General features: G+C 38.0%; 1 protein-coding gene across 1 annotated transcript in view; it reads right to left on the bottom strand.

The window, feature by feature from the left end:
- LOC132913833 (cuticlin-3) overlaps nucleotides 1–24930 on the bottom strand; it is a 69034-nt gene that overhangs the window by 41904 nt on the left and 2200 nt on the right. The window contains exons 2-3 of the mRNA XM_060972451.1: nucleotides 22048–22085; nucleotides 12627–12687 (exon numbers count right to left, since the gene is read on the bottom strand). Coding sequence (XP_060828434.1) covers nucleotides 12627–12687; nucleotides 22048–22083 — 97 coding nt within the window. The 5' untranslated portion in view covers nucleotides 22084–22085. The remainder of the gene's footprint in view (nucleotides 1–12626; nucleotides 12688–22047; nucleotides 22086–24930) is intronic.

The raw sequence follows: 24930 nt of genomic DNA, 5'->3' as shown, positions 1-24930 counted from the left end.
GAAACGAGAAGAACCAGTCCCTAAAGATATTCGTGAACTTACTCAAATATCTGTAACTGGAATCAAAAAACCTGGCGCAGGATCTGGATCGTCTGGTGTCTGAATTATATTCATAGCCACAGATTATTCCTTAGATTAGATTATCCGTTTTCTACGAAGGGGCTACCGAATGGCTGTCTCCAAAGTACTAGTCATCCGAGTAACACATTCACGTCCACTTTTTGTCAAGGATTAGGAAAGCAGAGCAATTAATCTCTCCGATCAGACGATACTTTGATATAATTAGGTGACTTAATTGGACAACCACTCCGTATCGGTTCGTTGCAAAGTTACATACAACCGCATGGCAGAAATTATTTCCTTAGATTTAAATTGATTTCTCGATGGTCGTAAAGATGCTCATGTTTAATTCATTAGGCCTATGATGACTCGTAATACTCGTAAGGACTGAACGGTCAAACTCGAGCAAAAACAATTTCTACGCCATGTAATATAAAGAACATATATATAGTACACCGTGTTACGAGCAAACGAGAAGCGGAAACTATTTCCACGGAAATTCTAAAGAAATTGGATAGAAGAGACTCGCGCGATACAGGATCGCTAGTTCACAGAATGGAGTACACGATTCGAACGATCCTCGACCGAGGGAACCACGATTTCTTAGAAACCATTCCTCCGGTATGCAGTAGTAATCGTGCTGGCCTTGAAGAAAATTGGCAGGTTGTCGTCGAAACCTGCAGCCAAGATCGTCGGTTGCGAAGGCTTTAAACTTCTTGTACACTTGCCGAACCAAGCGTTTTCGGATAGTCGATTCACGACTTTCTTCGCTTCTAGAAATTGAAGCACGATTTTCTTCGTCTATAACCGCGCTTCAACTACGTTTTCGCCGAGTTACCAATTTTTCTGAATTTTCCAATCGCAGAACTTCCCTTGTATGAAACAACTGCTCTCTTAGGTTTTATTACATGAATATTTTCCTGTATTTTACTTCTGCACGCGTATCTCCGTGTAAGAAGAGGCCAACAGTCTAATTTGTTTCGCGAGGGCTGATCGCAAGCGTGGATGCAGCTTTACGATCGCAGAAAGAAACCACTCGTTGTACCAAGGTGCGGAATAGTAACGAAGATTACCGTAACTCCACCGTAAGAGGCTTCCACCACGGGCGTAGCCACGGTCATCGTGCTTAGACCAGAACCTGCGAACCGTTATGAATCGTCGTTGTTTTTGCCAGGAACATCCGTCGAAATCCGGACTCTCCCATCATCTTGTCCAATATTTTTTCATTATCGCGAAATCCATTTATAACTATGATAACCGATCAAACCTGTCTTAAACTCGAATTACCGGTATTCTTCCAATTCTTTACGAATACGTTAAATCATTCTTTATTTCTTTTTTCTCGATGTTTTATAATATGAAGTTTCTTGTTAATTTTTTAACGTTGAGGTCCGCTTACGATTAAACAGGAAATATCTTTTCATTTCTATTTACGTTACACCAAAGTACTCCCTTTTAATCATAAAGTTACTTATACAGTATCGAAGTCTGAAGATCAACAAAAATGTACTTATCGGATTCTTAAAATTCGTAAATCTTCAACGACGAATTTATTTTTAAAAACGCTGCAAATCTTCAAGCATCGTAGTATTCATTTCGATAACAGAATGTAACAGAACATTGACAATGACGGATAGAACGAAAATCTGCTCGATAGTAGAATGGTGTCAATGGTGTGTATAATTAACGGTGAGTAGTTGCGAGCATATGTGCAGAAGAAACCGTTAACATTCGCGATTTTAATGGTACAAGATACACGTGGTCAAGATTCTCCTTCTTCTTAGATGGACCTGTTGGTTCTATGTAAAAGCGGTCAACAGGACTCGATAAACTGTCATCGGATTTTGCACGGATCCAACAGTCACGTGTTTCAAAGAAATCTTAATCATGGATGCAGTTATGGGTTATCCAAGTATCGATCGATCTTGCGAAAATCTGAAAACACCGTGGCATAGATCATCGTTCAACGACCGTTAAAGGTGATTCCTGTGGTCATTACTTCCACGTTAATCAGAGAAACATCACGGTGTTGGATATTGGTATTAGTTTGGCTATACTATTTGTACAGAAATTCACATAATCACTAATAATACATCAATTACGAACTTTAACTTTCTTATCATACAAGGTATTAAGTTAAAGAATATTTCATCGTATGTACCTTCGAAGGAAGATGTCCGTTCTTTGTCCAGTTTTCAACCAACTGTTGTAACTGTCTTAAGATTCTTTATTGATTCAACGAAAATTTCGTTTCCATGGAGTCGATCGACTCCAATAGAATCGTAAGATCGTTGGAAGAGTATTATCCTCTAATTAAGGATAAGCAGCAGTTGTTGCCACAACTATACGCAACAACCGCGCACCGTGCAACAACAATAGCCAGCAGGCTGGCAACCGAAGATGAAAAACGTTCGACCCACTTTCGACTCTTTCGAGCAACGTCTCTCCCCTTATCTTTCCAGGATTCTTTTCCACGCACAAAGGCACTGATTGCTCGCGTGCTTCTTCCTCGCAAACGATTCTTATCCCGAACGGTGTATCGATCCATCGTACGGCCCTGGCCGGGCCCTCGTTATCTTCCTTCAACGTTTTAAAAGCGCCTGCTGCTCTTTCCAGTCTGGCTGATTCTCGCAGCCTTGCCTCGGTATGCTTCGTTGCATCCTCCATTCGAACTTCGTATCCGTCTGGAGAATCCTGCCGCTGTTGTTTTTTTTATCTTTTATTTCAGGATTCTCGTGTTTCCTTCGCTTTTTTCAGTCGAGTTTACCTATCTTCCCTCGCTAAGGATTATAAGCATTGCGTTGGAATTGGTTCTTTAACTAGCGAAGAGTCGAGATTTTGCTTCAGATTAGTTTTTGCAACCGAACTGACACGTTGCAAATTGGCATTAAATAGGAAAGAGATTAAGTAGGAAACGTTCGTATCTGTAAAAGTAACAAAGATATTCAAAGTGATGAAAGATATGGATCACTTTGTATGCAGCAGTTGCCTGTATGTTAATAAATAATGTATACTTGCGCTAACTACAAACTGCGTTTACCCTGCAGCACGTACCATATTTTTATTACTATACATAGTAGAGTGTAGAGTACGCAAGAATCATCCTCGGACTTTGGCTGAGAGAAAATAGTGGGAGACAAGATGTATGAGATAATAGAGGTGTAGGCCTAAACAGGACAGGTGTATAATGATAATAAATTGCAGGGAGAAGAGGAATCAGTCACAGGATTGGCTGGCACAGAGATCAGACCTGGTCTTTCGTTGACCGGGCTAAACTACTCGAACTGATTGAGCTATCTTCGCTGTCGACAGTTTCTTTACCTCGTAACTTTGATACTCCATCGCCTGCAGTGCAGACAGTCTAATAAATCAGGTATCATTGATCTCTTATATAGACTTTGAAACGAAGTAGTTGAATTGTTTATGTCAGTCGAGCTTCGACATCCTGAAATTTAATTTCGAACTTTGCATAGAATAATCAAACTCGTATATTTTGACACTAATAGGCGCTAACAGGCACTATTAATCTTTAATATAATATAATAATAAAAAAGGAGGACAAAATATTATGTATATTTTGTATACAGCATATTTCGCTGTTTTCGGATCAAATACTCTGTTTTGGGATACGTGTAGCTTAAAAAGGTTATTCATAAGCAAATTTAGAAAATCACAAGGTCACTTCTTTATACGTGTATAGTAGCTTGGCCCAAATATCGTATTGAATCAAATAACTCTACTTTACCGCAACAGTAGATTCGAATTCCGCTTCTGAAACTTGCGTTTCTTCGTTCGTCTAATCATCATGTACTCGTTTATAGATTGTATCTTGAGATAATGCGTATATTCAGTTAGAAGACTCAAGGTCCAAAATGCCAGTAGGGAAGGAGGTAACATAATTCGCACATTACTCTTCGACGACCTTTGACTCCTCTTGCGGTTCTTCTGATTGTAGCTCGTATCGAAGGAACATTAGTCTCTTCAAAGTAATTTTCAATAATCCGCGTAAATAATAAAATACTAATACTATTTTTCTTTCGATTTTCCATTAAGACATCCCGTTTTAGTCACAAAGTGTCACTAAATTGAACAAATAAACAAAACTATTTTTATCATAATTTTCCCCATAATTTTCAAATATTATTCTAAAATGTCTTATCAAAATTCTTCCATAGAAAAAAGAGAAAGGAAAAAAAGAAAAAGGGGAGGAAGAGATTCGCATTCTGAAAGATGCTTCGCTCAAGATGACTTCCTGCGACTCACCAATCCGATTCAAACAAAACGATCCCGAAGCAAGATTCAAGGCTCGAGTTAACAAGGAGTTAAATCTCCTTCCCTTGACACAAGATATTCTCGTTCCTTCGTAACAAGCGCGTAATATCTCGAAATCGTCGTTCGTCATCCACATCCTTCATCCACCTGGCCTTCCAATTTCCTCTATAACGAACCACGAGTTCGAATCACCCGACGATCCCAGCCTTAACACCTTCTTAGGTTAATTAACGACGTCATTACTATTTCTAGTCACGGTGAATCGTCGACGGATGCCGTCGATTCCGTCCAATCATCTCGGAGCGAGATCTCAAGGTCCTCTTCCGCGCTTCGGCGGTTTTCGCGCGAAAAAATCCTTTTGTTCGAGGTGAGACTAATGTGCGAATAAATTAGCCACGAGCTGAACAAACACGCGTAACAAACGATACTCAAGATGTGTTAATTAAAAGTCGTAGAATATTAATGTATTTGCTTTAAAATTGAGAGATGACTGAAATACGAAGAATTGGACAAAGAAAGATGTCTGTAATTTTAAATTCGTAATCTATATCAAATAATGGATGTTTATTCAAGATAAAAGATATCCTAACAATTTTAAGTGGCAGTGTATGTCATATCGTATTAGCTCTTGAGAGATCTTCAAGGACGAAACGGTTTCTTTGTTCTCTTTCTGAAAATACATATTTCATCGTTATTTTATTCAACATCTGTATTCTTAAATAATTTCTGAATTATAAAATAATTTCTGTATTCTTAAATAAATTCTGTATTCTTAAATAATTTTCAAACAAGAAGAACCTATCGCGAATTTTCATCTACACTATCCTCGAACTTTTGTTTCATTCTCGACGTTGTATTCATTTTCCAGAAGCCATTGACAAAACAAGTCCTTCGTTTTTCTTCTCAAAATACGCGTCTCATCCAAAACCTCGGTCTCTGAAGTAAGAAATCAATTTCTAATTTTCACCAGTATTCCAGCCATTCTCCTTTCGCATAGTTTTATAGACATTCTTGTGGAATTTATCCACAATGCAACTTCTGTTTTATCGTGTTCGTGTTACACGTCATGGTCGCTCGTTTTCCCGCTGGCACTTTAATTAACTCGTTCGACGTCGTCGTTCCACGATCGGGCCAGGGAATCGAGGAAGCGGTGAAAAAGCCGACGCGCATCCAAAGTTAACGGCTAGGCAACGTGGCCAAGCATGCGTGTACCTTTGCACGCTTCTAACGGACTTAGGCACGGCCAAATTGATTCTTACGCAAACGACGTCCGGATGAAGCAAAGAAAACGGCACGGATGAATTGTCCATGGATCCTAACGCGAAGTGTATACCGTTACCGGTGTTTAAATACGTAAGACGAAAAGAAACGGTATACCTGGACCTCTGATATTTCTGCTAGCTTGCGGTTTTTCTATTCGCCGTGTCTGCTGTCTTCTTCGTTCCGCTATTGTCAAGGCCCTTTCTTGCCTCTGTCCACCTCGACTGTTACAGTTTCTTGTCCGCTGAATACGGCATTTTAATAACTTCCTAGTTGGTCAGCGTTCCATTCTTTGCGTAGGTTGCAGACGACGAGCTTAATAGTCGAGGATGCTTGAGATTAATGGAAGATCGATGTACAGGCGGTTAATTAGTTTGATGTTACCAGAGACTCTGGGTCTGGGTAAAAATTCGGTTCTAAGAATCGGACGATCTTACATATATTCAACTCTGTATTCCAATATTTTCAACGATCAGTGTATTTTTTTATGGATGTCTAAATAATATTTTGCTTATGAGCCACTGTATATTGAGTCTGTTTCGTTCTTCGAGGATTTTGGATTCAGTCGTGTTTTTCGTTGTTAAGAAAATTTGTCAACATATTAAATACATAATCTGGTCGTTCAACTTTGTATTCAAGTTTTTCAAGATAAGATGAAGAGTGGGATATACAAAACCTGACGACAAAAGATGTTCATCGCATAGTTGATCGTGACTATGCAGCAACGATGACGTAATTCGACCCTCGTAGGTGTTCTCTTCCCATCGTTACCTATCATGCAGCGTTATTTGTCCAAGTTGAACAAGGAAGGTCGACTAACAAGTGTAAAGCTATAATATAAGTCACGAGTAAACTCGGTGGAAAACAATGAATCACTTAAGAAGCGATCTTCCGTGCGATCGGCTGCGTGATCGATGGCCTAGCTCGAAAGGATCCACCGGCGCTGATCCACGCACGATCGTTACGATCCATTGCGTCCCTTGTACGGAAGCTTGCATCCTCCTGCGAACTATGGCAGTCGACGCGAATCGATCGCCTTCTTTTTACGAGTAAACCCATTCGAACCGATCTGCTTTTTCACCTCGAGCAACTTTTTCTTCGCTACTTTAAAATTATTCAACATTTCCACGCTAGGTAAAAATCAGCCAAACGATCGTATAATACGCTCACGGAGATAATGATCGGGAAGAAACTTGGAACTCGTGACTCGTGTAGGCAATGGTTAATGTAGAAGGTGGTTTACGTTTATGAGTTTCTTTTTTTACATGTAGAATTAAATCGCACTACAGTATGTTGTAGCTCTCTTGTGTTTTGTTTTGTAGTACTTAAAGGGTGGATTTTTAGTCCGTAGATATATAATCGGTGAAATTTTATTCCATGGGATCTTCGTTCCGATATTATTCTAATACCATTTGCAATCACAACAAATGGTAACTTGTCTTCTATTCTCAATTAATATCAAATAGGATTAAAACGTGTAATTGCATTTATCCGACTTCGTTGTTTTCTAAATAAATAAAGAAGCATGTACTACGTAGATTGAAATTTCAAGTGTAATAACATTATATAGTAACACTATCCATCCATCATGGTTTTCCTACTGGATTACAAATTATGTTATAGCTGTCTGAACATGCACTCCTACTACAATAATATAGATGGCTTACGAAAGTACCAGGTTGTCCCAAAAGTTGCTTTTGTTTTATAAGAAAATAATAGATGCGCAACTAAATGTAAATATCGAGACTTATAAATATTTTCCAATTTCTTTACAAATAGAATCACGATAGCCAGCTTTCATAATATACGTATACTCATAATGTGTCTAGAAGTCTACTTGATTACTTTCGCGAGCCTGTGTATAGTAATGCATATTCGTTCAGGAATTCGATTTTAATGGGAGGAAGTTATTACAGTCTACCGCATTGGTTGCATAGAAAACGAGTTCCGATATCATACGATATCAGCGTCGAAGAAAAAACACGCGGGTGAATCTCGTTAGGATAAGTTACGCGAAACGTTCGGAATAAATTCAGGAGTAACGGAACTTGGAGGAAGGAAGCGTCGTTGACCGCTTAATAATCCTACAATCGTCATTAACCAGAATCATTTATAACTCCCCTCTCGTTTCCTATTTACGACTCACTTGATCATAGGTCGAGCCGCATAATTATAGATTCGCCAAACGTACAGTTACTAGCGTGTATTATTACAAACATTAAACCAGAAATGCGAATATTTCGTGAACTTACCGCTGACCTTTCGTGCTAAGATCTCCGAAAAATAACGGCGTTCTGGCGCTATTATTTCTTCAAGGCAGACATTACATAATAAGTTGGTTTACATGATAAGTTGGTTCGCATTTACTTAACAGAATGTAAAATTTAATATATCGTTGTTTCAGTTTACCGTCTAAATAAAGAATCTTAAATAGAGTCATCGATCGTAATTGTTAGCTGTTAAAGTACGTGTGCGCGTCATCAGGATTTCTATAGAAACCAATCGACAACTTTACATTTTACATAGTCGGAACGAATATTAATTGAACTATGTACACGAAGAACGTTCTAATTGCTAGGTCGGCTGAGAAATTGGCGAGTACACATCGATAGGAATCGATGTGCCTGATACAACTGATCGCGTCGTTTAATTTAATAGTGAATACATTACACTCTAGAGAAGATGATCGCAAGAAACATGGATGTAGAATATTCTAAAAAATTCCCTGACTCATTTTAAATCTTCTAACGTTGTACTAACAACTAGTTCATGGCGTCTCGATTGAGAAGTAGAAGATGGCCAACACTGTCGTACCGATTACTTACACGTGCAGAGCTAATGTAGAATAAATTAGAAACCATGACGTTCGATTAATCGATGTGTAATTAGATGGACGAATAACTAATTTAACTTTTTGCCTTGATAAAACTGTAATTGCCTTTGGACTGATCAAGATACGACCCTGTTATCTCTATTGGCATTTATTTCCAGAAAGACTCGTTCGTCGATTGACTCGATATTTCAATATATTCCACTTGTGTTCGTAAAAATATTTGAATTTGTATAAATATCCTCGGACTAATCGATTCGAAACTAAAAGGACAGAAAAGCTTCTTCCGAATTGTTGATTATTCTACTTGAAGTTATTCTGCGTATTCGCTCTTATGAAAGTCGCGATTTTAACTGAGTCGCAATGAACGCGTGCGAATTGAAACGGCCTTGGAGTTTACCTTGGACGAGCGATAGGGGCGAAATGAAAAGTGAACGTACAAAAGGAAATCTCGATATGTTCGTTAATCGAGTAAATCAATGATTCTCAGGCCGTAGTCGCAGAAAACGGAAGATTTAGAGAAGTTTCGCGATTCTGAGCGCGAGCATTTTCACGTATAAACGAAAATTAACACGTTCGCTATGTACATTCATCCATAAATTATTCATAAATTCTTTATTTATATTTTTACAGCTTACGAAAATAAAGTTGGGTTACGTATTTCAGTATATTAGCATAGCATTCATTGAGAGTAGCACAATGGATATTTTACGTTGAGGATAATAGCTCGCGAACGACAGTCGTTTACGACAAGAGACGAAACGTGCCCGCATGCAAAAGCCTATGCTAGGGAGAAAAACAACTTTCCTCTGAGGCGCGGTTTCTCTTGGAAGAGCAAACAACCGACCGCTGTCCGGATGAACAATGACATTTGTCGCGCAGAGATTGACGTTTTCCGCTTCGCGAAGAATTGCAAGATAAATCTATAATTTCTTCTTTAGGTCATTCTGTAATGTAATTAACACTTTCACGGCCGGTACTGATGCGACAAGCTTAACGGAATAGAGTTTTACTATTATAACGCTAGCGAGGATCGAATACATTGCTTTAATTACTCGTGCAACTATATTTGTTTAAAATTGAAAAAACAGTACATTCCAAAAGGACAACTGGTCATTTTCGACTATCGAGAGAGAACATTACGACCGAAATGAGTGCTTCGATCTGAACGCTGTACATTTATGGATAGAACTTGGGATGATCTCACTTTTTACGTTTCCCCATAAAAGTCAAGGTATTCGAGAAATCCTCGAGCTTGCTTCTGTACCCTCAATGCTCTGCGACGCGGAAACCACACTCTCGATTTAACTGAAACCGAATCGTGTACAATTCGCGTACTTGTATCGCGTCCGCATTTTTCACGCTAACGCTGCGTAGTATAGATGGTTTTTGCTTTACTTCGTTAACTGCCGGAAATTTGACTCGAGGGTATCTTTGAAAAAGTTTCTAACTATCTAACATTGAACATCGTTTAATTGCAAGCGCTGTTTAATAAAGTATATAGAAATCATATTACAATTTATAATGATTTCAGAATCTGACCTGTGCGTGTATGCTACCCATTAATCATCGCAAGTGATATATCTTTGAGTCTATCTCATAATATGAAACGAGATCTAACGAGCATAGTTTGCGAAAGAAATATAAAAATATATGTATAATAATACAATTCTCGGTAGTTTGTGAAATGTCAAAGTAATAATCGCGACCAGTACGTGTTTCGCCGTTCGATATGCGACTCGTTCTCGACAGTTCTCTGGAACGAACGATAAAAAGTAAAAGGCCAGTGGCGAGGGGCACTTTCGATTCGTCAGACGTGGTGGTAAAAAGAGGTCCGACTCATTAATCGTTCGTTCGAAGCAACGTAATCGAAGTCGTTACATAAATCCATTACGGTGGGTTTCTAAGTGCACTAGGTTGAATTTTCCTCTGGTTTTTCCCATCTTGTCGCGACACCCGAGGAATTCCATTCAATTCGCTAAAACTTTTTAAGATACGCTTTTTACATTGCCTATACTTACGTGATCACACCGCTTGATCACCACTATGAATAATTTTTATATATGTATATACTATGTCGTTTCAATAAAAACATAAAATTTGCCGTATCAAATTAGATTAAAACGCGCAACTCTGTCGTATCAATTTTCAAAGTCTTCTTCTTTTTTTATAAATATTTTGTCTAGTCATTCATAAATCACTGTCGCAGCCAGGAGAAATTTACGTATTCGAGGAGTAGATTTCGTATAGCTGAGGAATTATGGTGTCATGTAGCGAAGGAAAGTAACCATCTATTGTACGCTTATTATTAATATAATATTATTGCACGTAAGCGTGTAATCAATTTCCAAGTTTCGATCTTATCGTCTCACAGTCTGTCACGAGCTATCTGTGCAATATGAGTCATGGCTGAAGCTAGGTCATGCAACGTTTTCGTCAGAGATTAATGCAAAATTTTAAGCACGATCCATTGCAAAATACTGAAACGTTGCGAAAAAATCCAGCCATCTTTATGCACAGGCGATCCTTCTATTCTTTTACACAATTGACATCGACATTCCAGCTGTTCGAATATCGATACAAACTTCCTATTAACTACAGATATGTGTTGAATATTATAATTTCTGACAGAATGGAAAAATGGAAATTTAGAGATGCAAAAGTGTATAGAATACGCAATATAGTCAAGAATATATAAAATATCTAAGATTTAGTATTCGTTGTAAGAGTCGGTGAATAAATTTCGAATGATAAAAAAGGTCATAAATTGTATTATGAAAATAGTGAAACTACAGAAAGAACGAAGAATTTAGAAAAAGAGGAATCGATCGGTTTGGTTCCCAAGAGAAGATTCTTTGCAAGATTTTTCCCCAAATTGACACAATATGGTAGTCGGTGAAATTCTGGCGGAACTCGATGGTAAAAGGTAAAAGGCTGAAAGTGTTTGGCCGTCGTTCGCAAGGACTTTCGATTCGCATCGATGCTGAGGAGGAAATCGTATGGTTGTCTCTGTTTGCAATCGTCTGGTCGTCTCTGTTTGTAATCGTCATCTCGTTTCGTCTCGTTTATATCTCGTCTCAGCTTCTTTCTCTTCTCTCCGTGATCTTTCTCTGGTCGCCACATGAGAATGTAGGTCACACGACTGCGTTCACCTTCCACCAAAGCAATGTCTTCCGAGGAAGGTCGTTGCTCGTCTGGAAAGCCTCTCTTCTTGACCATTCTTTTCCCTTTCTTTCGATTATTACTCTATCTCGACGATTTCGATCGACAGATTCTTCGAAGCTCGATTAACTTGTATCGCCAAACCGTTATTATCGATGTATCGTCAATTACCAATAGGTAACACGAATTACAAGCTATAGCAACGTAGAAAAGTTCTCGTTCCTGAATTTTTTGCTCACCCGTAACTCATTTTACACATAGTCCCATATTTGACAACGTACATGTACATAATTGAGTCGTAATTAATTAACGTCGCGCATTTTACGTATCTTACGTCGCTAAGACGAAGATGAAGGAAACACGTATTCTCAAGTTCATTTCCATATCACAACATGTGAAAACATGCCATAAAGATATTTTCAACTTGCCCTTATAGAATCTAACAGTGGCTGCTATGAGTCCATCAGAAATAATTACACGCAATTATAAATTCAAGAAACGACAAAATCGACTTTCAGCGATGATGCAGCGATTGAGCCACTAATCGTTGCTATGATCCTTGACTACACGCGATCATATCGAATGATGGTATGCTTTTTCGAAGCGCAGATTAAAACGTCTCTCTAATTAGTCCGCTTATTCTCCGCCAACGGCTCGCCGGTAATTAGTCGCGAGCGTAATTAATTGAACATCTCGATCAATCAAGACGACGACCGCTCCCTGCCAGACTAATTAGACCTGTTCATAAACCGGTCATTGTTCCTGGAATCATTGTCATCGTCGACTGGCGCGTATTGTGCTCTTTAGAAAGTGCGTACGTACGCGTGGAAAGCATCCAGCTATTTTTTTTCTTTTTTTTTATCTGATCGTTTGATTCAACAGGAAACGTTTTCCATGGGAGAGACAATTCACTGGCAGGTGGCCACCGATTCCACCACCAAGTCGACCAGAGGAGGTTCTCGGTTAATTGACCCTCCGTCTAATTAGTTATCGCTGCCACACTGACAATTAGAAAGCGCTACAAGCGTGTATATGTACTCACATGTAGGCAGCTGCTCGGGTATTTGGGCCGCTTGTGTGGTGCTGTGCCTCGCTATTGTGATCTGAAAAAAAGAAGAGCGATGCTCGTTAGATTGTCCTTAGAGAATCGTTTGTCCCTATAGATAAGACGAACAAGGGATAGCGTGGGACGACGACGATTAGGCCAAAGATATTTTTGCATTTGTGGGAAATTTTGAAGATATACAGAATGCATAAAGTTGTTCGAAGATTTAAGAAAAGTTGAAACATATCGTATTTTATAGAAGTAGTTCTCTTAGTTCTCTTCTCGCGAAAGAAATGTTTCGTAAAGATCAGTATGCACGAATAAGGTGATGTAAATTCGCGAGGAACGTTGAATATCTTTTTATCGAAGTATAAGATGTCTTCTTTTGGTTGGCCAACAGTGGTTCTTTTTTATTTACCAATGGCAATATATCGAAAGCTAGTACCCATGATAATGTTAAACTCGTTTGGAAAGTTCGTAACATTTCTGACAATCCATCTATCAAATAACGAAAACAAGATTCAGATGATATTTCTAATTAATCATTAGATGCAATAACTAAGAAAAAGTTTACTGACTGATATAAGAAGCTTTGAGGACACGTACGATCAGTCATAGGAAAGGATCGATAGAGAAGGTTTCAATAATGATATATTCGAGAATCCAGTCCCGGATCGAAGATCACGTCATCGTCTGAAAAATCCTTGCGAAAATGTCAGGCTGAAACTATGATTCGCTCGACTCTCTCCGGTATTGCTCGAAGTGTGTATGAATCATGCGATTTCAGAGGCGCGTGGAAACGCGAGAGTCCGTTTCTCATCGATTAAACTTGATTATTAGCCACAAGGATCCGTGGAAAACGTGCCAATTGAACACATCCGATAATCTGACGCACAATGCTAGATTTTTTCTCATCAGTTAACTTTTTTATTAGTACTGAATTTTAATTTGAAAGTCCTTGGCCAACGAATTAGAACCACTCGAAATATTGAATTTTACATCGAATTAATTGCAATAACCGGATATTTTGTAAAAAGTTAGTATACAGCGTATACGAATAATTGATCGTTTAAATATCTTTATGATATTTAATTGCGAGATGTATAATAATACTTGGCCCAGATATCTTGTAGTTTCTACGTACATTTTCAACTTGTTTCAAGCTTCGTCAATATAATCACGATGGTTGAGTCTCGTTGATTCAAAGTGCTAATACTACTTCAAAATCATAAATGATTGAATACTTCTGCGAGCAATCTCTAACGTAGCATATATCAGAAAAATTCATTATCAGCGTTTCTCGAGCGTGACCTTCGAAATAAATTGCAATCAAAATTGTTTAGCCCGGCAAATGATCGATGAGAAGAACAAGAAGCTCGATGGTTAATTCGAGCAGTAAAATCCGAGATGTTGGCTCGTCGCGCAAGGTTGTAAATAAGACCTCTAAAGGCGATCATACGTTCACGTATATGGTAAGGCCAATTGGATAATGGAAAGGACGAACATCGTGTTGCAAGTTTGGATCGTTTCTAATTACCCTACCGATAAAACATACCAACTCGTAACAGTATTTAAACATTAGGTCTGAATAGTTAGGTGCATCATAATTATATTTCATCCTGTCTTATCATTCGTGGGAGTTGTCAAACCATTCTATAGAATCGGGCGGAGAAAATTAAACAATAATTAACCACCCATGAATAATTCATTGTTTATGCAATTCATCATCCATAATTCATGTTTCATTCCTTTGAATTTGACGAATTCTTTATGAAGAATAATAGCGTAGAAAAGTGTACAGTTTAAGGGAAACTTTAAAGGAAAAGAAGAGGGACACGTAATAGATGTTCGATATCGAACGATCTTTGAATTTTAATAATCGACGACTAAAGAGAGGGGAAACGTTTGTTGAAAATTGTTGCAACGATAATTTAGAACCTTGATTCCTTAATAAAAGCCTTTCGGGGGAATTGATCGTTACGATAAATTGCTCGCAGAGCTGATCATTATAGTAGAGTTGGTATAACCGATGACCCAAGATGTTTATGCAATAACGGTGATCAAGACATTGATCATCTTATTTAGCAATGCTCTCTTTTTGCAACGCAAAGAAACAAATTTATCTATTCTACATTCTACTTCTCTGCTGTACTCTCCTTTCGATTGACTTCTTTTTAGTTGGCACTGGACAGACTCAAGTATATTTGATGGCTTCTTAAACCCAATTTCTCCAACTAAATTTTATTATTCTTCCGAGAGTTGAAGGTTGCAGTAATAAAAAAAAAAAAAGAATAAAGAGGGGGAAGAAGGATACGTGCAAAAACTTGTCCACAGTGCAATAAACGTTCTCCGACGTGATGCGATGACGGTGAACGTAGCAAGGGCACTCGAGACACCTCTTACTCCTTCGACACACTTTTATTTTCCAATCCATGCCGATTTAGGTATCGACATTACATAGTAGACTCGGACAACTACTGCTCTATGGATTAGGTGAGCGTGTAATTGCCGGAGTTGATCCAAGTTGCACCGTGTCGATGTAAGCGTTACGTCCAGCTCTTTTTATTCTTGTATACCCGGCGATGGTCTGATGTCTTCGTGGCAGATCCACGTAACCCTGAACTGGTTTTATTCGAGCAATGATCCACCGATAGTACCATTATATATTTACATTGGAGTTCCATATTGGGATATAGAGACAAAATAAATAAAATACAAGTTGGTTCCTTGGATGGAAAGTGAGAGTTTGCGATACGTTTCTCACATCGAAAGTTATACCACACGAAAACGACATTAGAGAAATTGTCTAATAAACACCGACATCGGCATTGTTAAATGTACTTATCGGTGTGCGCCGATGAAAGTGGTTCAGCGAGTCAGCGGCCATTTCGCATGTGCTTAAACACGCGTCGTAAATTCTAGGAAAGATATCAACGTACATGCGAAACGAAACAAGTTCTTCCATACATGTTTGATCGCATCTTCAATTCGATGCCGATTTCTGCCAATGCTTCTTCTTTTAAAATATTACCGCTGGACGATACTACGGACCAGACGACATTAGGAGCATTTGCTCCCTATTGCAATCTGAAGAACCTCAAAGCGGATAAAACTTTGTAAATTTTTCCACAAATTCAATTAGAAAATGAAAAACGCAGATTTGTTTGAAGGGCTGTCAATGTGCTGTAGAATGCGATTTACGGCAAATTTCTTCTTCCTTAATTTGTTGATAATTATCCATTGAACAAAATTTAACGAGTAGTATTATTCCGCCAAATTTAAACTTTAATGAAGCGACGTTTCATACGTGTCAATCTAATATGCATACGTAATTGACAGATAAGGTACTTAATCTTCGAACACGATCTTTTACACCCCGCAATTATGTTCATGTCAACTCGTCTCACGATAGGGTGTGTCAGAGAACAGAACTCGTGTTATGGTGGAGAAGGTTACTCTACTATGGTTTCTATCGGATAGTAAAACTGCAAGTGCCATATACGGATATGTGGAGTCGCATGCAGAACCCTCGTTCATACAGCGCCGTCAGTTAAATACTCACGTTCGTGTTTGATCCAATTACACATAATCGCAAGGATGCAGCGCGAAATGTAGTTTCGTAAAAAAATCCGCCTCGAGGCTGATGTCGATCGATGGACGTACAAAGCTCAGATCTATATCCACGCAAACGTTTATCTTTCAAGGATGAGACTTTGAAATACGATCCGTGTAACCTCGCAGTAATACAAAGTACAATAATTGTAACTATAGTTTACTGACATGAACATCTTCCAAAGTGCACGTATGACTTTGGTACAAAGATGATGAAAATGCGCAAGTTATTTCAAGGTCGTTCTGGGATTATTTGCATAAAGCAGTGTCTCTCAAGCCTTATCTCAACTTGCCTGTACATAGAGATCACCTCTTTACCTTTACGACCATTACGTGTTTAACAAGGCACAGTAAACTCATTAGAAGTAATCCTAACTTAATATCTAATTAGTTGCAAGAAGCTTAGTCTAAAAATAATTACAGCGATTGATGATCCAATTTAGTAGCTCAATGGTTTGAAAAACGGAATTGAATGTTCTTGTAGAATTTGGCTCTCCACTGGTACACTTTTCTTTTTTGCGAATTTCGACTGCATTAACGTGCAAGTTTTATTTTCTTCCTGACAAACCTTATTTCTTAACATTTGCAGTGTCTTGACGGTACAAGGACTCTTCAATTATTCTTGCGTTCATTTCCTACATATTTAAAATTCATCGGTACGAAACTCTCAATTATTTTAATTATTCAAATTCCTGAGCCACAGTTGTTGTACCTCGACGTACCCTCAGCCAGTACTAACTCTTTGGAAGCTGTTTTACGACTCTTGAGGAATCCGGATTGAGAACCCAGAGAACAGAGTCTTATTTTCTGTTTATTCTTGGACTCAAAGTCCTGGGATGTTGGTTTCACGGTAAAAGGAGGATTTCTCCTGTCCTTTGAATAGCAAGCAAATATTCTATATCAGGTGAGCGTCGGAAACAATTTTAGAGCATAATTGAACACGATTGCTCCGTCACACGACATGAAATCTTTCTCTTCGCTCTTATGTTAAATAATGGTAAATAATTGTTCTTAGATGTGACCGTTAACTCCGAGATTTTATAACTAACATTTTCAACGCTGACTTAATGGAAACGTTCGATCCTGTAAGAAACGTGTATCAAGGGACAACAAAATATTATCGTACATTCTAATTGACCCTAAACAAGCAAGTTATCAAGTGAATCAATGGATAATCGGATCGACGTAGCCGCAGATATAGCGTAGGTTGAGATCTCCTTGAAAACGCCTCCCAGCGTACGATCCTGCTGGTATAACGCAAGTTACATTACTCATTCGCTTCTACTCGATCGTCGTATCTCTATAAGTATCTGAATGACGTCATCGTTGCACGCTTTTCGCTGAAATACGTTCCGATCTTTATCGAGAGGACTGGTTTTCCTGCAGACTCCTTTATTCCGAGATAAGGAAGGATCGTATATTTGTTCGAACTCATCAGGAGACAAACGATTCATATAAAAGTATAATGTACTGTAATTTTTCGTTCGTACAGTCGTTCACGAAATTATCGGAATACTTATAGGAATTTTATTGCGAACATATCAAGCGTGTTATATAAAACATTTTAAAATTTCATGTAATTTGTAATCCGTTGAGAAAACAATGAATAGCTACTAGCGTCACTGTGGTAGGTTTCCAAAAAATCTGAGAAAATTCTTGGACATTTATTGAAGCGTCTCTGCTACCTTATAAAATTTCAATGTTTGAAAGGGCTTTCAGAAGAAAATACCAGTTCTGCCTTGGAAATACAAATGAAAAAGTGAAAGAGAGAGCTAATCTGTGTTGATAAATTTCTCAACGTGTAAATTGATAATAAGAAATGTAGAATTATATAGATTCATTGCTTGTTTAAAAGATTCGCGTCAAATTATACAAAGTTGACAAAGCGAAATTATCTGGTATACATGTACATTAGCTGAAAGGTAAATGCTACTTAATTGCGTCAATTCTGTCGGTATAATTGCACGAAGTATTTTCGAAACAATCGGGAAGCTACGAAACACGACCAACGAAATCAGATTTAAGATACTAAATGAGCATTGTTGAAGGTGACGTGCGAGTGGCAGAAAAAAAAGCTTGAAAGTGGCCGATGTTGCGTGGGTGTAACCAGAGATTGCAGGCTCTCCGTGAAATTCCGTATTTCAAAAGGAACACCCACGCTCTCTTCTTTGACACGTCCCTGTCGCTCATCGAGATAATCATTCTGAATTTGGACATTCGAATTTCTTGATTAGATTCATTTAGAAATTTGTTTCGCTTCTAACTGAACGCCCTTATCCGACGAACGTTACGTAGAACGATAGGATTCGACAAATCAGTGAAAAATCATTTACGCAATCCTCGTTCTAAACTTGGTCGCGTCACTGACGACTTTCTCTCAGTCTAAAACAAACGTGATTTTCTATTGACCGTTCTCGCGATAACGTTCCCTCTAGCATGTGTCCATAAACAGAGAAATCCAATTGCTTTATCCTGCCGATTAGTCTGGTTGATTGTCCACTAGCATCTTTAGTTTTTGTATTATGTGAAATCACGTGCACTATTATAAAAAATATTATAAACAGACATAAAAATGAACAGAAATAAATTCTGTTTTTAATGATAGAAATAGTAAAAATAAACAGAAATAAATTCTGTTTTTAATGATAGAAATAGTAAAAATAAACAGAAATAAATTCTGTTTTTAATGATAGAAATGGTAAAAATAATTCAATTATGAATAACGTTGACACGAGTTTTGCATGCATCTTACTTCAGTACAAAATACGTATGTTTATTCGTTATACATTCAGTCAAGCAACGTTCTTTAAATTAGAAATCTACGATACTTGGATTTCTTATGGTAAAGGAATTATTTTGATGAATTTCGATGTGCAACAAAATAATACTTATGGTATAAAATTTTATAGAATCTATATAAATTTTATTATCTATTATCCATCTATATGTCTATTTTATTATAGACAAATTTTATGCGGATATTAAATTTAATTAAATTCACTTTATTTAATTAGACAGCTTTATAACGCGGTGCAAAATTTATTATTCTTTGTGTTGGCGGTAAAATAGATTTATAAAATAAACAAGGTCCCCTCCTAACTGCTTCGAGTAGTACACAAACATAAATTATTTTCTAAACAGTGCCGAAAGTTCACATTCCGTCTTCCTCTTTCTTGGTACGTGTGAACTGCTAGTAAGGGAACGTTTAGAGGCTCACTTCCGGTATCGGTTCTCCTATCGACTTCACAGTGAAACGTTTGTGAAAACGAGCTGCAGGGACCTCTCCGAGATCATGCGCCGATATTTAAAAGAACAGCAAGTAAAAGTGGGCGTGGCTGTTTCTCTAGCGATCGTACCTCTTTCTCTTGCATATAGAACATTCGTGCAAATATTTGCATCGCGCTGTTCGAATAACTTTGAAAATTCAATCTCCGTATGGCGTGATTTTTATGCAGGAACGCGCTCCATAGATTTTCTCTTCTTCCTTTCCCCTTTATTTTATTGCTTCCTGCTAAACTTGAAACTTTCTTGGCTTTTTTCTTTCGGACTGTCCTTTCGGATATTTTAAGATCTATGCTCTTCGTGTTATACACATATTTGGTGACGGTATACTTGGTGACTTGTTAGCATTCGCAATGATCAGCCAGTTAGAAATTTTAATGTATTCTTCTGGAGTGTGCTCAGTGTTCCGTAAACGTTTGCATCTGCTCGAGAGTTTTGCTACTTTTTCGTGCGAACCTGATCCAAAGTTCTTCTTTTCTACACATGCAAATGTTTATCGAGATCTCGCAAGGAGTTGAACGTCGTGCGAGTTTACGCATCCACTTGGAAATTCGCATTTCCTGTGTGACGATGATTTCTTCGCGATCACCTACACGCTTTCTTCTCACAAACTTGCAATTTCTACTAAGATCGAGGTTTTTCTTTATGCGAACATTTATACCTTCACTTTTCAAATCGGTGACCATTTCCAAGCGGAAAAATAAAAATATACTTGCACGTCGACATTATTTTATTTAGTCGTACATTACCGATCAAAAGTATACAGACACTTGTCCTTGGTCGAATGCAATTTACAAGATTACAAAAATTTATAAAACCACGAACATTTGCAAAATTTGTAATTTACAAAATTACAAGTCGAGACACTTAGAATGGCTTTGTCCTTCGTTGGAGTAGAATATTATGACACGATAGAATTTATTTTGGTAAATTAATATGCAATTAAAAAATTGATACCTATAAGGATTAAGCAATATATACGATTTCTCGAAATTTATAAAGGAACATTACAGCATAGGTATATAATTTCTTTTTTAGCAAGTTTAGTAAGTTTTAAACGTCCACTTCTGAGAATGCTGAGGTTCTAATCAGTGTAATTCCTAGATTCCAGGCTATTTGTCGATTATTAAACGTTACAGAGACTCATGATTGCAACCTTTGAATGAGTTAACGACATCAATTCCACAGTTCTTTGTCAAGAGAACGTCGCTTCATTTTACAAGGATGTTTACTATGATTATCATAAAAAGAGCAAGTATCTACTGAAATTATCTTGTGCAGCCTTCATTTCGCTGAATAGCTCGAGCAACAGGAAAGTTTGTAACGCTTGTTAAACACGTTTCAAACAAAAACTGTATCATTGCAATCAATACGAAATACTAGCGATTCGTTTGAGTAAATTCGTGCTCCATAAAAAGAGGAAAATTTATTGTATCATTGGACTAATGTAACACAGCTTTCACAACCAATAGAAAAGATTATTCTTGCGTTGACTAATCGCTGAAATCTCACTAATGATCAGAGCGTGGATATTTTTCCAAGTTCACATTTTTATAAACAAAACTGAAAAAATCCGAGTAGAAATCTGTTTTATCGTATTTTTTTATACGTTACGTGTATTCCATATCTTTTATTTTACTTTTACACCTTTCAGTTTCCCATAGACGCATAAAATCTACAAGTTCTGCGAATAATATCAGTTTTTATGCGATAAGGACCCAATTCGCAAATCTCACATCCGATCTTTTAAAATTGTATCCCAATTTCCATTGAATGTAAAGCTGTAAACGAGGTAAAATTATTTAAAGAGACTTGAAGAGGCGGTACATGATAGCGCCGTTTCGCTGGATTGCCGCACTTTAAATTAACTTCGAGGTGAAAAATTGCGGGGCATAAAAAATATTGCAGCCGTCTCGACACAATTTTCCTGACAGTCGGTTTAGCGGCTCGTTGTACCAACAAAGGATTACATAATTCCCCACATTCCTGGCCAACATACTACGCTCTCCAGTCATGCTCGTTTTTCGTACGACATGATACGAGGGAAAGTATCATGCACGTACTTGTTGTCCACCATCGAAATTGAAATCGAAATTCAGCGAAAATCGAGGGGCCATTTCGATTTGGACGGTCCAGCTGTTTCACACGCCGAAGAAAGATATCGAAGTTTGATGTTTTCGTATTACATCATTGGTTACACTTGTGTATACGTTTCGTGTAGTTCAAAGAGTATCTTTGACCATTTACATTAACCCTTAATGATAATTAACACTGATAAACGAACTAAAGCTGAAAAGTATGTTTCATTTTCTACACGTTGTGACACATATATACTTTACTTTTGATATTTTCTAAATTTTTGTATCTACGTTTATCCTTGTCCATCTGTATACATCTGTGCTGGATATAAATGCATGAACATCGTGGGTATGTTTAAGAATCTAAAGAATTAAGGTTGTGCAATTGATACGAAATACTTGTTAGGGTATCTTGAGATTGTCAGAAGACTTTTTCATTTACTTACCAATAAAAATGCCAGTGCGATCCCCCGCCAGTCCATGGCTAAAATAAAAGAGAAAGTCTTATTAATAACTGGGTCGAACTCCCATGAGTACGATCGACCGTGCAAACGTCTCTCGCGCGAGAACACTTGCAACAAAACACGAAAAATCACACGACGACCGGTCTATCTTCTTACTTAATACATCCACTCGATGTTCTTTGTACATCTATCCAGTTAAACGTCTCTACTCACGACCTAGCAAACTTTGATTCGCTAACTGTACACTAAACAGACTACGTAACGAGGTTCTCGATGCCAAAAAAATCGTCCTCCATTCGCACATTCCAAAGATCCATGAGATATCGTCGAGAGCTTCTCGTCGATGTTCCACGGGATCATAAATCAAGTAACGCGACACGCCTGAAGGTTTGTAAGATTCGCAGACACAAGAAACTCGTCTCCATCTTGCCGCGTGGTGATATGCAGAACATAGAGAGAAAGAAGGGAGGAAAAATGGGAGAAAAATTCGAAGGGTCGAAGGGTTTGATTTTGATATAGGGAAAACGTTTTCGAGCTGGTTAGTAGAGCTGTGTCGAGAAAGCGACGCGGTGTTTCGCGGAGGTGGCCGAACATAACGCAACGTTCACTTTTTCGAGCAACAGGAGAGGCCGGTGCACGGAACAGGAACGACCTCGAACACACTGGACCACCGTGCTTGACCCTTCCACGCGGACGCCATTTTCACTGCACCACGACCCCTTTATGTTTTTCGATTGAACATGACGCGACGTCGCGACGACACGAACCGCGCGATTTTACGAGGCTGGTCGATCGACATCCCGCGAGGTTCTGCCACCTTCTTTCCACCTTTTCTCGTCGCGGCCAGGAAAGTCAGGCTCGTGCCTCGCGACTCGATGCACTTGGGAACCCAGGGCCGTAACATACTCTACCTTTCACTTTCTCTTCGTCACGTGGAAATTCATTTCTTCCAACCTTTTCGTTGGTCCAGTTTGAAAAATTATTTACCGACAATCAGGATCGCGAGGAACGGAAAAATTGATTAAACGACTCGCGAAAGTAATCGACCACTTGTACACGCTTTTCTATGAAATTTCATTAGCAGCGTAACGAGTGCTGACTATCGCGATTAGATTGGTGAAGTTTCAAACAGATGTGAATATTTGTACAGAAATTACGGGAGATTGTATTTCCCAGAGATCACGAAGATAATTAAACGGTCCATTGTATATCGACAGGGATTCAACATTCAGTGAGACCATCTGTAATATTTATTATTATATCGTACACTTTTTGATAGATATATATGTCTGCAGCAAGTATCTTGCAACTTCTGTATATGTGGATTTTCATTTTCTGATTGGTTTCAAATTTTATCGATGTGATATATCGCTAATGAAATTTTAAAATCTTTTATTTAGTACACATAATGGAAATAGATAAGACAAAAGATAGAAAATTTCATTTAATTTTATTGCGAGCATAGCAAAAAGAGTACGGCTGTCGAAGCAGATCCCACGTCATGACATACCGGGCGTTGAAGTCACCGGCGACTTGTCTCGCATAAGACCGATATAGTCACAATACGTATGCGCTCACACTGTTACGAAAGCCCAGGATTTACAAGTAAAACAATAGTCATATGAACAGCGCTCTATGCAATAATCTGGAAGTTTCATAAAAGAGACGAGCTTTAAAACCGCTTGCAGGAATGAGGTACAATTGAAAAACTTTCTGCAGAAAAAAGATAACTGAGCACTGAGCACACTCCAGAAGAATACATTAAAATTTCTAACTGGCTGATCATTGCGAATGCTAACAAGTCACCAAGTATACCGTCACCAAATATGTGTATAACACGAAGAGCATAGATCTTAAAATATCCGAAAGGACAGTCCGAAAGAAAAAAGCCAAGAAAGTTTCAAGTTTAACAGGAAGCAATAAGATAAAGGGGAAAGGAAGAAGAGAAAATCTATGGAGCGCGTTCCTGCATAAAAATAAATAGATGTCGAGTTTATTTTTTACGTAATTAAATGATCGAATCGTTGTCAAGCCTCTCTTTAACCCGTCAATCGCATCATTTGTTAACCGGAAGCTTGTATCAATCGTGAGATGAAAAGTCGATGAAGACAAAGGAATCCCATACTAATTCTATTTTAATCTTCGCTGATACAAACATAGTCTATTTGTAACGGAAGTGATACTACACGATAAAAGACTGAAAATAAGTAAAGAAGGAATCCAAATGACTACATGACTCGTCTTTTCCTATCAACGGGTTAGGATCCACTATCATTAGCAATTCAAACGAGACTAACATTAAACAACTAGTCCTACATGCCCTATTCTAAAAAAGTTCAGCCTACCACTACTTTTTAATACTTGTACCTTTTGCTCAAACTTGTACAAATATTTTTAGATCGATAATTCAAGTGAATCGGGTTTTTTCTGCGTATCGGTCACAGTCGATATAATTCTGTAATATTTATTATTATATCGTACACTTTTTGATAGATATATATGTCTGCAGCAAGTATCTTGCAACTTCTGTATATGTGGATTTTCATTTTCTGATTGGTTTCAAATTTTATCGATGTGATATATCGCTAATGAAATTTTAAAATCTTTTATTTAGTACACATAATGGAAATAGATAAGACAAAAGATAGAGAATTTCATTTAATTTTATTGCGAGCATAGCAAAAAGAGTACGGCCGGTTATCGAGATGCTGGATGAAAATCGTTCAGTGCGTGAGCGTAGACGATCCTTGGCGCCTGCATATTTGGTCACCAGTGCCACCTACGAGGATGAACAAACGTCCCGAGCCTTGTACTCGTTTTCGCGTAGTTGCGTTGCATAACGCCGTTTCATTAAACCGACTATGA

This window comes from Bombus pascuorum, chromosome 13 (genome assembly GCF_905332965.1).
Source record: "Bombus pascuorum chromosome 13, iyBomPasc1.1, whole genome shotgun sequence".
Classification (NCBI taxonomy): domain Eukaryota; kingdom Metazoa; phylum Arthropoda; class Insecta; order Hymenoptera; family Apidae; genus Bombus; species Bombus pascuorum.
Note: the sequence above shows the minus strand (reverse complement) of the source record. Positions and strands in the feature narration are given on the sequence as shown.